Genomic DNA, 14,253 nt, shown 5'->3' with positions numbered 1-14,253 from the left:
TACACAAAACTTGTTGCAATTGGAACATCCATGTTAATGCTTGCTAAAAGTTTCTTTGCTGATGTTGATGCGAAGTCCTTTTTCTTCTCTGATAAGTATAGATTCCCATGAAATACTCGTTTTTTAGTGCGAGCATCATGTTGAACGTTAAAGCGATCTCCCTTCGTACGATCCATTTAGAAAAATCACAGAACACACAAACAGCACAATACTTATAACAAAATATAACTGAGTATAGCTTGAAAGCCTTTTAGTGCTCACTCTAGACTGGATTATCCTTTTTATTCCAAACAGGAAATAAGTTTAGACAATTGATTGGTTTTCCATCTTTTTATGTTTGTACCTGTGTTCGAATTTATAAGGCTCAGGTAAAAAAATATTCGATGCTCTTTCTCATGGAGTACTCTAGCCGCGGCTGCAAACTTACCTTACCTGTTTAACACTGTAATTTCTGAACGATTCGGAATATCGGAAAATCCCTTTGCCCATATATTCTCCACTATATATAGATACAATTCATGCAAGAAAAAAATCGATTTCTCCAACCCGACACACGAGATGACCCCCTTTTGTGCTGCTTCCAATGCTTCTATTTTCTTGGCTCTAAGAGTTGACTTTATGAACTTAATTTCGTTTATCTGTTCAAAGATTTGATTTTTTTATAAATTGATAATACAACAATTCAGTTTAGATTTCAGTCATCCCTGGCCTAATACCCCCCGGCTTGTTCCCATATGACAGCTGCTAAGGTCACTGTACTAATTCCAGATTCGCCTCTTACTTTTAGTTAATTTAGCTTCAAAAATATAAGGTTCTTCTTTCTTTAGAGTATTTCTGTAAGGTGTGAAAGAGGTTGTTTCGTACGTATGTTTTTTTCTTTTTCTTTCTTTTCATATTTATTTTAATTACTGATTTGCAGGTTGGAGATTCACTAATTGTTAGGGAACTTCAATTACCAATTGGTATTTGGTATCACTGATTTAAAAATTGATAATGGTCTAATTTTAAGGGAACATTTTTTCTTTCATTATTTACACGTCCTTCGCAGCATCAGGAAGCAGGTTTAAGACAGATTTTTAGGCTTACTTTCTCTGTCCCTAAATGATAATAATCTTTAAAAAGTCCGCCACGTTCGCTTTTCACCGATTCTTTAAATATCCTGACCGTTTCGGAAGATCCTGTCGACTCAACCAGTGAGATTAAAAGATACGATTTTGCAGAAAAAGGCATTTTTTTCGAATATAATAAGCGTAGTGGAACCTGTGAATGCAGCGAGTAATATATAATAGTTCCACGTTTAGTTTAAGGGGCCTCCCATACATGCAAAAGGGATGTCTTTTTTTTCGCCAAGTATAGTCATGTGGGAATCAAATGAAAGATCTCGATTAGTACCTTCGGAAGCAGATAATAGTTTTGGTATTGGCTAAAAAGGGGAGGAATGTGGCGATCCGAAAGGGTCAGTTACTTCAAGGGCCCGTTTTCAGAAACTACCCAAGCCAAATATGTAAAAAAATATGGTGCTTTATGCATATGTTTTTAGAAATTGACTGGATACCCCCTTAAGTTTGCCTTCGAATCAATAATGAAGGTTATATTATAGAGCATAAAACTACCAAGTTGAGTGAAATTTGCCACTATTTGCAAATTTCGCGCATTCTAACACTTTAAATGTCAGTGTCATGCTAAAGTGAATGGTCCTTGGAACTGTGATGAATCTGGAGCTGGTGTTCGACACCTTTGCTCCCCTTTTCGCTGTGGACATTGTTGTCCATCTTTTCTCTGGTTGGTTATCGTTCCTCTTTTTTTTTTTTTTTTTTTTTTTTTTTTCAACAACGTTATAAAACTTATATCTTATACTAGTTATAAATTACTTACAATACTAATAATAATAATAATTTTTTTCTTAACTAACTTTTACTTAACTAATTTTATCTTAACTAACAATATTAACAATATTACTTTATAATACTAATTACCTTAAAATACTATACATTCTTATAATACTAATGCCCTTAAGCTAGGATAAGTTTCTTTTTTCTGTTTTTTTGTTTTTAAGATATTTAAAGTTTTATTCTTGTGTGTATCTATTTTTTGGAATAATTTCAGGGCTTTATCTTTAATGTACTTATCTATGGTTTCTAATCTTAGATCGCTATGTATATCTAGGTTTCTTATATAATGCGAGATATTGAAAATTTTTCTTATAGCTATATTCTGACATATTTGCAGTTGCTTTTTATATGTCTTACATGTTTGGTAGAAAATACTGCTCCCGTATAGCAGAGATGGGCGAATTAATTGTTTATAAATTAAAAGACGATTCTTAATGTTTAGTTTCTTAGATCTAATTAAAGGGTAAAGGGATTTCAGGGTACCTGTGCATGCATCTCTTTTCAACTTTATGTGTTTTCTCCAATTTAGTCTGCTGTCGAAAGTCAGTCTTAAATATTTCGCGGTTGGTTTCCAATCGATGGGCTGATTTTCGATTTGGATTTTTCCCGGTTTCTGTTCTCTCTTTCTTGTGATGAAGATTGCCTGGGTCTTCTCCGGGTTTATTTTTATCTTCCACTTTTTGAAGTATTCCAACATTGTGTTGGTTGCCTTCTGAAGATTGCTAGTGATGAGGCGTGCCTGTTTCGATGTGTGGAAGAGTCATGTGTCGTCCGCGAATAAGGAGATCCCTGTGAAGCGGTTAAATTTTCTTGGAATGTCCGCCGTGTATACTGTGTATAACAGCGGGGAAAGCGGCGATCCTTGGGGTACTCCTGCCTCAATTCTTTTTTCCGTTGATTGGTGCCCCTCCAGTGCCACCCTAAAACTTCGATCTGCAATAAAGGATTGGATCAGTCTTATCATAGAATCAGAAATTTTAAATTTCTTTAGTTTGGCTACGAGCCCTGCGTGCCAGACTTTATCGAAGGCTTTCGATATATCGAACATTAATAGTCCGGTCGATTTCCGCTTGTTCAAACCACTGCGAATGTGCTGGACTACTCTGGCCAGTTGAAGCTCGCATGAATGATCTCGTTGGAATCCGTATTGTTCCTCTGGGATGATGTTGAGCTCGTTGAGTTGATCCTGCAGTCTGCTCCGTATTACCCTCTCTGCAATTTTTGCAATTGTTGGAAGTAGGCTGATGGGTCTCCAGTTCTGTGGGAAGGTTGGGTTCTTTCCCGGTTTCGGCAGAAGGATGATGATGGATTTTTTCCATGCTTTTGGATATGTTCTGAGACGGAGTACTGCATTTATTACTGCAGTGATTGATTCGGCGATGTTATTCGGTGCATTCTTGATGCATTCGTTTGTAAGCATATCCCATCCTGGGGCTTTTTTGCTGCTTAGTCCATGGATGATAGTTTGGACTTCCGCCTGATCTGTTTGCAGTTCCCAGTCTTCTCTTTGTGTTGAGTCATCTTCTGTCTCTCTTTCTGACTCGTACTCTTCTTCAGATTCGTCGTCCGATGCGGTGTTCTCCCTGAACTGGAGTTCGAGTGAGTCCGCGAACGCTTCGGCCTTTCCCTCTTTATAAAATTCAAGGCCATTGGGACCATGAATTGTAGGCATTTGCCTTCTCGACCCTCTTTTAAAATATTTGCTGAGCCGCCAGAAGTTGTTGCTTCCCGGCTCAAGATTTTGGAGAAAGTATTCCCACTGTTCGTTTCTGAATCGCTAAAGTGAATGGTCTAACAAACTAAATGCATAAACATTATGAGCTAGACACAAATGGGATAAATACCCACTCAAATATGTTTATATAACCAAGACACAAAACCTTTCATACCTGAAGCGTTTAGTTTCTGGTTTCCAGTCTTGTTTGATCTTGCTAAAATGTTGCACCCACCTTTTATACACTAGTGGATTCTGCTTGAACCTGAAAACTGAAAAATATTATTAAAAGAGAATATTTTTAAAAGTATAAATGTCTCAATTTTTACTGGAAATTCGCACTTATTACTTTCAAGTTTAAAATTTGTAATATAATTTGAAAGCCTTTAAGATTTTATGTTGACCCTATAAAATAGAAACTATACATGTTTAGAATATAAACTATACATGTTTACAATAAATTATGCAATTTTTGATTTTTTCAGATAAAAATTAACCGGGCCGACTTATATTCTTTGAAAAAAGTGGAAATATTACTGCTCTTTTTGTTTTTTGTTTGAGTAAACCAAAAATAAAATATTTCATTTAAGTATAACTAATTAAAATTAAAATACTTTAAACATAACATTTCTATAAGAAAAAAATACTGAGAATTGGCACTTTGCGGGTATTTCCCTCCTTAAAATACGTAGCCTATATATACAGTTACGAGCTTGTACCGTCTGTTAATCAAAATAAAAATCACGGCGGTTACTCGGAGTAGTAAGCTTTATTTTATCGATGAATTTTTGCCTAAGACTAAAGACTTAGATCAATTCTACCTTATTTATAGTTGAGTTGAACAAAGGGCGCAAATTGCTGAGTTTGCAAAGTTGCATCTTTTGTAACTGGATATCGCTCAATGTTCGTTTGAGTCATGTTATTGTTTATGTTCAAATGTCGCTTATCTCTTGTGGATAGATTCTAGCTTCTGTTAGAACGACAATGTTTATATTATTTCGCTCGAGTTTAGTAAGATAAATTTTATGAAGATAAGGTGTTCATGACTCATACGTATTATGGGCATGTGGTGTTTGTGTAAGATGGAGTGACGCATGTTACAGGACATGTAACCTCCCCCTCCTTTGACTTTACTTTGTCCTCAAAGGAAACAGATTCGTCCTCCTTATTGAATTTTGCCTGGTTTTCTCTAATTTTATTTACCGTTGGGATAACATTTTTAATTTTTATTGTTTTATTTTTCAGTTTACAATAAGTGAAAAGAATTAGTGCTAGAATTATTGAGATTATTAGGAGAATAGTAGAAGTTGATATCCAGGTCTTCTTGTTTATGTAATGCAATTCTCTAATTTCTTCATTGTTTTGAAAGGTTTTCATTTTAATTTCTGTGAAATTGAATTCAAATTGTATGTCTGATATGTTTATAATTGGACTTGTTACGAGGTTGTCAATATGGTTTATTACTTTATTTACGTAAGCATTATTGTTAATAGTAACTTCACAGTTTACAAAGGTTATTACATAATTTCCTTGGAGTGTTATTACATTTGTTTGTTTACATTTTTGTACACAATTTAATTTTTCTGCGTTTACAACGAGTATTTTTTCGTTTTCGATTTCTTCTATGTATGAGAAGTTTTCATCTCTTACTTTACAAGACTTACAGTTTATTGGTTTACATAAATTCTTAATGTATTTTTCTAATTTACAATATTTATTATCTGATGTTTTTATAGCAATGGAATTGGTTATGTTTAGATATTCAAAATTTTGATTTACAATTTTTCTTACAAAGAATTGTGGGTACTCAATAATGTTTGGTATTGATATTACAAATGTTAGTTTATTCTCTTTTTGTAGTACAACTAATGTTGTTAATTTTAATTGGTTAAGACTGATGTTTTGGGTATTTATTTTGTCTTTTGTTAATAGTGATCTTGTCATTATTCCTATTTTTGCAGAGTTAATATTGTCAATAATTTTTTCCAATTCGTCTTGAATATGACTTAAGGCTTGAGTGATTTTAATTTCAATTAATTCTTCGTTTATTAACTTTTGAAATTCGTTTAGCTTTTTTACAAATTCTGTGCTAACTTGCTTTCGAATATTATTTATATTTTTATTGATTTGGTTCATATTTTCTTGCAATATTGAGTTTATTTTAATTTGATTATTTAATTTTTTTATAATTTCATGATTGTTGGAATCAATAATCTGCATATGCTCTAGGATCTGGTTGTATTCCTCTCTATCAACTAGTCCGAATAACCAATTATATCCTGTTCCAATGAAATTGAAAAGTCCTCTTTTGTGTATGACATGGTGGGTGTGACAATTGTTGACTGTGTCTTTTTTCATGCAATTGAAAAAGTTACTATGCTCTGAGGCGTTATTAAATAGGGGTATACATTCTTCGTTTTTGGGATTATCATTACAATATTGAACGTAAAGTTCCAGGGTAGTCATGTTGACTGAGTGTAAGTGTTTGTAATCTGGGAAAGAGTTTTTGACTTCTAGGCATTTGCTCATTTTATCTAATGTTTCGTTATATTTCAGGAAGGTGCATTCATTCCAATGTTCGAATTCTTCTTTCTTTTGTTGTTCAAGGGTTTTGTTATTTGTGATTATTTGAGATGTTTTTACATTAATTTTTGGATTGATTAGTGTTAATTCTGATTTTATTAAGTTAATTGTGTGTTTAATGAAACTGTTATTGATTTTTGTGTTTTGGATATTATTAATGGCTTTTACATAGGATTTTAGGTTAATGGTGTGGTAGATTCTGTACCAATCTTTTATTAAAGTTGCCGGTTCGTTCTTGGGGATTAAGATTATTCCTGAGTTTGATTTAATTTTCTCGTTTTTAATGTACTGGGGTTCACTCGTTACCATGGATAGTAACATGATAAAGATGATTGTTATCATCTGAAAAAGAAAGTTTTTCAAATTATTTTTCCGTTAAGGATATTTTCTTTGATTTGATGTCTATACAAAGGTATGTTTGATTGAGTGAATATTAGGGGTTTATTTTGAGTTATTAGTTCTGCGAATTTAAGAGTGTAGACTCCGCAATCATAACTATTGTGCTGATGAGGGATGTCTATTTCGTTAATGGTTATATATTTTTCGGGTAACTCTTTCTTGAGTTTGTCTAGGGATTCAAGATTTAAATAATTCTGTAGTTTTTCTAACGTGTAGTTGTTGTTATTTCCAAGGGAATCATAGTTGGAAATTGTTTTGGTTTTGTTGTTAATGACTATTAATGTCCAATGATTACCTCTTATGTGGGTTGGTATCAAGATTGTGTCGTAGTTAAATATGTTGACTTTTTTGGTCCATCTTTTAACAGAGTCGTATCCTTATTCTAAATATTTGTTTATGAAGAAGGTATTGAATACATATACTTTATTGTTATTTTCTGTTATGAGGTTTAGATAAAAGTTTATTATATTATCATTGAGCCAGTTTTGATTATCGAGGGTTTTTAGATCATTTTCGTAAATGGAAATACCGTATTTCTCTATTGTGTATTTGATAGGGTCTTTCTTTATTAGTTCTTTTGCATTAGTTTCTTTATTTTTATAGTATTTGGGTTGACGTTTGATTCTATCAAGGTTAATTTTTTTATTATTCTTTTTCTGTATTATATTTTGATTGCTGTCTTTCTCTATTTCTCTTCTTTGGAATAGAGGTTCGTTTTTTCTTCTAAAAGTTTTCTTTACGTAGACTTGTTTGTTTTCTATATCGGGTTTTTGTTCGCGTTTTTGGTTAATTTTTGAAATCCATATGTTTTTTCTGTTTTGCATTCTTTCTGTTAATTTGTTTTTGTTGATTTTTCCGAATTGAATTTCGAATGGGGTATAGCTTGTTGTGGAATGTACTGTGTTGTTGTATGATTCTACGGCTTCTAATATGACGAAGTCTAAATCCTTTTGTTTGTCTATTTCTTGGATAGTTCTGATTCGTTCGGTGAGTGTATTGTGACATCTGTTAATGTCTGCCGTTCCTGTATGGGATCCTGGGGCTGTTGTGTGGTATTCTATGTCTCTTGACTTTAGAAATTGTGTTATTGATATTACGTCGAAAGCGTTGTCGAATATAACCTTTTTGGGTTTGCCGAATGTCGTTATATATTCTTGTATTAGTTAGTTTAGTTAAATGGGGGGAGCCGCAGCTCCGAGCACTCAGGCCATTATTAGACCCATTGTACTATCCCCGTAAGTTGCCTATTCAATGGCTTCCTGCCTACGGTGTTCGCAGGCTTTAGCGAATCTGAGAACATTCTCAAGAGGCAGAGAGTGTGCAGATTCTTCATTGAAGAAAACCTTGCCAAGGTGTCTTCGTCTGAGATCTGAGGATGCCGGGCAGCTGCATAAAAAGTGCAGGGCAGTTTCCTCCTCCTCCTCACATTGGCTGCACACAGCCGAAACCACTACCCCAATCTTTTCCATATGGTAGTTTAAGGGGCAGTGTCCCGTCAAAAGCCCTACTAGGGTTTTCATGTCCCACTTCTTAAGGGACAACAAAAATGCCGCTCTAGTGGCCCTAGGCTCCTTCACAAGGATTTTCGCTTGCCGGCAAGAGTCCAAATTTCTCCACTCGGTTGCGTGAATCCTTGCAATTTCACCTTTCAGAGTAGACTTGACAGTAGATGGTCGGATTCCAAGAGCTGGTTCTGGGCCCACCATTGTGGATCCAGACCCTCGGCGAGCCAGTCTATCAGCCCCCTCATTACCGGCGATGTTAGAGTGCCCCGGCACCCACATTAGGAATGTTTCGTTCAGTCGGCCAAGTTTCAGCAGCACCTGATGACAACTCCACACCAACTAGCTTGATATGTTGTTGCCATCTAGCGCTGATAATGCCGCCCGACTGTCGGAACAGATTCGAATGGTGCGACCCCTCCATTTTTGTCGCAGACATTCTTCTGCTGCCAATGAAATGGCATATATCTCCGCCTGGAATATGGTCGTCATTTTTCCGAGGGGTCGGGCCAGTTCTATAATCGGATTCTCCGAGAACACGCCTGCACCCGATCCATCCTCCGTGACTGACCCTCGGTGAAGATTATTAGGTCTGTAATCTGAAAAGACTCATGGCCACTTGTCGACCATTCTTCTCTTTCGGTGATTACGACAGTGTATGTCTTTTCAAAGACGAATCTGGAAGCCATATGATCGGTCGGCATCAGTGCTACCGGATGTTTTTCAAGGAATTTCCATATAGACGCATGCCCATTGGATTGGCCGCCTTTCCACGCCCCAATGGTATGGAGCCTATATGCGTCGTTGGCTGCTTTCCGTTTCACCTCCAAGTGGATGGGGGGTAAATTTAGGATGGCTTCAAGTGCCGCAGTCGGCGTAGTACTCATTGCTCCAGTAATACTTAGGCAACCAAGTCTCTGAATCTGCGTTAGCAGCTTCCTGCTGTTAGCAAAGTTCAGTCTTGGCCACCAGACGATGCATGCATACATCAAAATGGGTTTTATTATGGATGTATACATCCAATATATCCGTTTAGGTGAAAGTCCCCAGGTCTTACCTATCGCATTCCTACAGTACCAGAGCAATCTGCAGGATTTCTGGTATTGTTCCTGGATATGATGCTTCCACGTTAACTTGGAGTCGAAATGTACTCCTAAGTACTTGACTGTTTGTGCCAGCTGGATTTCTGCCCCTGCTAAGGTGGGTAGCGTATAGCTGCCCCACCTGACATTCTTAGTGAACATAACTAGTCCAGTCTTTCTAGCGTTCACCGTGAGTCCATTGCGGAGGCACCAGCTGTGGATTACATGCAGAGTTGCACTCAAGCGGTCACATACTGTGTCCGCAAACTTGCCGTTAATTATTACGGCTAGGTCGTCCGCAAATGCTTGCGCGAAGACTTTTTTGTCCTCCAGGAGCCACAGCAGGGTATCCATCACCAAGAGCCATAACAGTGGAGAGAGAACCCCTCCCTGTGGGCAGCCCCTGAGACATCCTGCTTCAATAGACTTCTGGCCGACCGATATGTGGATTTTTCTCCACTCTAGCATGTGAAGGATCCAACTGATTAGCAGCGGTTCGATTCCATGCTGTCTTGCCGCATCACAAATTGCCGCAAATGAGGCATAATTGAAGGCACCTTCGATGTCCATGAATGCGCCTAAAGCGTATTCTTTATCGGACATCGCCTTTTCAATTTTTACCGTAAGTTCATGGAGTGCTGTCTCCGTGGATTTGCCTTTCTGGTAGGCGTGTTGCCTATGGTGAAGTGGCCATTTTGGAATGTGTGTATCCCTTATGAACCGATCTACTAATCTTTCTAGTCCTTTTAGCAGAAAGGACGTTAGGCTGATCGGTCGAAAGCTTTTTGCGTCTGTGTAGGTGGGTTTTCCTGGTTTGGGAATGAACAACACCTTCACATCCCGCCATCTAATTGGAATATAAGCGTGTGCTAGACATGCCCGATATATATTCCGAATGTGTCGACCCAGGGCATCCATTCCTTCTATTACTAGCGCAGGAATGATGCCATCCGGACCTGCAGACTTATATCTGTGGAACGAGTTAAATGCCCATTTCACTCGCTCCAGTGATACTATTTTGCATGCCAGATTCCAATCTCTCGGTTGAAGGCTGTATGCACCTGTTGGCCCCGAGATTAGATTTTGGATGCTGCCTGGGAAGTGTACTTCAAGCAAATGATTTGCCGTTTCTTCATCGCTTTCTGTGTACTTCCCATTCTGTAAACGTAAGTAACCCAGTTTCTGGCTACGTTCTTTGACCAGAATCCGCTTCAGCTTTGAGGTTGCCTCAAGAGAGTTAGTCTCTTCGCAAAAGCGTCTCCAAGATGACCGTTTGGCCGATCTTATGCTCTTCTTTAGAGCCTTCTGTGCCTCTTTATAGCGATTCCTGCTAGTGCTTGATTCGCCCTTCAGAGCACGATTAAGGAGCATCCTTGTCGTTCTCCTCTGTTTTGCCAAATCCGAGTTCCACCATGGTGTTTTACCCTTCTTTGGCATCCTGAGTGGACAGCTTTCTTCGAAAGCTTCTCTCATGCTAGTTGTGATCATCTGGGTTGTCTTCTCAATTCCAGCAATGGATTTGATGCGCCTCCCAGGGATCGTGACTCGGGCGTTCAATTCTGTTTGATACATTACCCAATCTGTCTTCCTCGGATTCCGAAATGGAGTGGGTGGAGGTAGATCCATGCCCATAACGAAATCAATGCGCCTGTGATCCGAGAGTGTGACATCGTTTGATACTCTCCACTCTCCGATCAGAGCCGCGATGTCAGGAGATACCACCGTGATGTCGATGACCTCTCGCCTGACCACGTTGAAGAAAGTGGGTTCATTATCCACATTTAGGATCTGCAAATCGGCTCCTACTAGATACTCCAGTAGTCTCGATCCTCTTGCATTGATGTTCGAACTTCCCCAGCATATGTGGTGAGCGTTGACATCACATCCTGCCATTACCCCCATACCTCTACTTTTGGCATATTGGATAGCTCTGATGAATGTTCCACTGGGAACGTCTTCTGCGTCGTAGGGGAAGTATGCAGAGCACCATAGTATCTCTTTATCTCCCTGTTGACTTTTTATGGTTAGCTTAGCCGATGTGGTGTCGCCATCACATAGATCGTTAACCAGGTTAGTCTGGAAGTCTTTGGAGACTACCATGCAGGTGCGGGGTCGATCGCTTCCATTGGCATACAATAGGTCAGCATGTTGGAAGTTTAGGCCCCTGACTGCCCCACCAACAACCCACGGTTCTTGTATGAGGTATATAAATGTCTTGCAGCTATTGATCCGACGACTGATAAGTGCAGTCGCCGCTTTACAATGCTGCAAATTTACTTGGGAGATGTGGCACCTCATTTATGTTTCAGATGTAGATGCCGGGAGCTGCATGTCCCCTTCAATGGTTTTAGGAGCCGACACTTGTAACGTGACGGTCCCCAGCCCATAGTAGAGCCGGCAACCCGATTTTTCCCGAACTTTCTTAACATCAGGTTCGGGAACGCCGATAGTGAGAAAAGTTCCCGGCCTATCGGTTCTCTCTCCTGTTTTGCTGCCTAGCAGCAACCAGGTGGAAGTGTTAAGGTTGTTCTGTACACCAAGTTGTTCCAGAACCCCGACACCATTTCGCACTTCTTCTGGAAGCCAGAGAAAGCACTTTTTGATCGATGGCAGCTCAGAGACCCTTTTCAAGGTTAGTCGCGCACCCTCCCACACATCGTTAAGGGAGGAGCAGTACTGCCTGAGCCACTCGTTCGTGTCTTCGTCGGCAAAGTTCAGCCGTAACATTTTACGGTATACACCTACCGACTCAAAGCAAAGCTTAATGCCTTGCGCGGACGCAGTCCTTACAGCTAGGAGGAGTTTCCTTCTAAGCTGTTCGCACTGCTCAGTATCGTAGCCGGATGGATTAGAGTCGTCATACAGGACCCATCCATCGGCTTCGATAGCCTTGGCTGCAAATGAAGGCCTAGCCGTTGCCCGCCGAGCCCTCTTTGCCGCCTTTTGTGTCGAAGAGTTAGGATCGTCCGAGGACCGCTGCCGCTTCGGTTTCCCCTTAGCCGCAGGTGCCCCGAACGCTCCTTTCCCCTCAACCTTGGCACAGCTCTTTGGTTGTGCGTTGCCCGGCGGCGGTTTGCCCGAAGGCGGTTTGCCCGGAGGCGGTTTGCCCGGAGGCGGTTTGCCCGGAGGCAGTTTGCCCGAAGGCGGTTTGCCCGGAGGCTGTTTGCCCGAAGGCGGTTTGCCCGAAGGCGGTTTGCCCGAAGGCAGTTTGCTGTCCGTGGACAGGTGCTTACCCATGGGCAAGACTTTAGCCTCAGCAGGTGGCGCCGATTGGAGCCTGGGGTCAGGAGTACTGACAGAAGGGGCCTGCATCGGCTCATCCGTTAACGACTGGGTCCCAATTGAATTGGTTCCCACTTGAATAAGGGGAAATCTGAGTCTAGACTCAGGTTCTCCATCGATGAGCTCAGGGTTGCCCCTTCACTCGGGGTTGGATCGTCACGATCGAAGTTTAATTGTGTTTGCTTAGTAGGTTTGTGTTTTTGTTTTTTTATTTTTTCATAGTTGGCTGCCATGGCCTCAATTTTTCCGGGGAAAGTAAGTCGATCTCGGCAGAGCCCCTTTTTGCCGAGACAAGGCTAGTTGAAACTGGGGGTCGCCTGGTACCCAGAGTTCACCGTTTACGGCCACATCTTAACCCCTGTGACCATTCAGCCCTCGGCACGGTAGTCACACCTTGGCTTGGGGTTTTGATTACCGCTTGGCTTCAGGTGTCACCTCCCGTTTCCTGGAGGATCTTCCTTACTGAGCTCCCTCACCACGTCAAGGTAGGTAATCGTCGAGGGAGTATTCTTGTATTAGTTTTATTAGGGTTATAGGGTTTTTATCGAGAGTATATTTTATATGAAGGTTTTGGAAAATTTGTCGAAAGTTGTGTAATAATTTTTGTTTTTAGTCATGTAAATGTCCATTATGACTATTTCGTTAACGTCGTTGGGGGTTTCTGAAATTTCAAATTTGATTTTATACGGCTTTCTGCCGTATTTGTTCGCATGTTTCGCAATTATCGATGTATTCGTTGATTAGTTTTTCTATAATAGTTTAGGGAAATAGTATTTTCCTTTTAGGTTATCATAAGTTTTTTATTACTTTGAGTGTTTGTTCTTGATCTAATAGATGGATTGCTCGTTTGCTGTACTTTATAAAATGCAATTTTAAATTGTTACTAAATAGTTTCACGATTAGTATTTGTAATTTGTTGTATATTGAATATGGAAGTTCACTATATATTCCGATTTTTCCTTTTTCTGGTAGATTGCGTTTTAAGATTTCAGTTGTCAAATTTTCACTGTTAAGATCTATTTCGTCGATGTAGATATGTCTATTTTTATGAACTGTTTTGAGTTCTTTTTGGTTTTCTTTTACTAATATTATTTGATATTTGCAAGTGTTTACTATTCCTTCTCGAATGTGTATGTGGTCGTTCAATTCCTCTTTTCCTGAGTGAATTGTTGCTATATCTGATGGTATTTTATTTTGGTAGTTAATTTCGTTTTGGTCCGTATTAATGCGGCTTAAGAAATCAGCAACTTGATTTTCTTTACCTTTTACGTAACTTATGTTGAAATTATATTCGTTGAGTTTTATGCGCCAACGAAGGGTTTTTGAATCGGGGTCTTTGAGACTTTGTAACCATACTAATGGTCTATGATCAGTTTTGATTTCGAATTTTATACCGTAAAGGTAGGGTCTGAAATATTTTGTAGCCCAAACGATTGCTAAAAGCTCTTTCTCTATGGTGGAGTAATTCCGTTCATGTACATTGAAGGTTCTCGAAGCATAAGAGATTGGATGTCCTTTCTGAGATAGAATGGCTCCTATGGCTTTATTGCTAGCGTCTGTGGTTAGAGTGAATTTTTCCTTGAAGTTTGGATACTTCAGGATTGGATAGTTGATTAACATTTGTTTGAGTTTTTCGAAGGAGTTTATATATTTGGGATCGGTATAATCGATCTGATTCTCATTTTTGAGTGAGTCTGTTAATGGTGTCGCCATTTTTGCGTAGTTTTGGATGAATTTTCTATACCTAGGAAACTGCGAATTTGTTTCAAAGTTTTAGGGATTTTAAGTTTTTTTATGAC

At 39.1% G+C, this 14,253-nt stretch overlaps 1 protein-coding gene across 1 annotated transcript; it reads right to left on the bottom strand.

The window, feature by feature from the left end:
• Positions 1 to 4,662: 4,662 nt before the first annotated feature.
• LOC119653954 lies at positions 4,663 to 14,167 on the bottom strand. The gene is made up of 4 exons (XM_038059115.1): positions 13,262 to 14,167; positions 7,011 to 7,709; positions 5,863 to 6,531; positions 4,663 to 5,703 (listed from the first exon to the last, which is right to left on the bottom strand). Exons 1-4 carry the CDS (start codon positions 14,165 to 14,167, stop codon positions 4,663 to 4,665), a joined length of 3,315 nt encoding a protein of 1,104 aa, XP_037915043.1.
• Between the last annotated feature and the right edge of the window lie 86 nt (positions 14,168 to 14,253).

The sequence above is a fragment of the Hermetia illucens genome, chromosome 4 (genome assembly GCF_905115235.1).
Source record: "Hermetia illucens chromosome 4, iHerIll2.2.curated.20191125, whole genome shotgun sequence".
Taxonomy (NCBI): domain Eukaryota; kingdom Metazoa; phylum Arthropoda; class Insecta; order Diptera; family Stratiomyidae; genus Hermetia; species Hermetia illucens.
Note: the sequence above shows the minus strand (reverse complement) of the source record. Positions and strands in the feature narration are given on the sequence as shown.

Excerpts from the sequence above, each read along its gene's own strand:
- LOC119653954 (XM_038059115.1), bottom strand. The coding sequence starts at position 14,167 with ATGGCGACACCATTAACAGACTCACTCAAAAATGAGAATCAGATCGAT. Across the intron at positions 7,710-13,261 it reads ATCAAGAACAAACACTCAAA|GTTATATTCGACAACGCTTT; the intron begins GTAATAAAAAAC and ends AAACCCAAAAAG. Across the intron at positions 6,532-7,010 it reads TAACAGAAAATAACAATAAA|ATGATAACAATCATCTTTAT; the intron begins GTATATGTATTC and ends TTTCTTTTTCAG.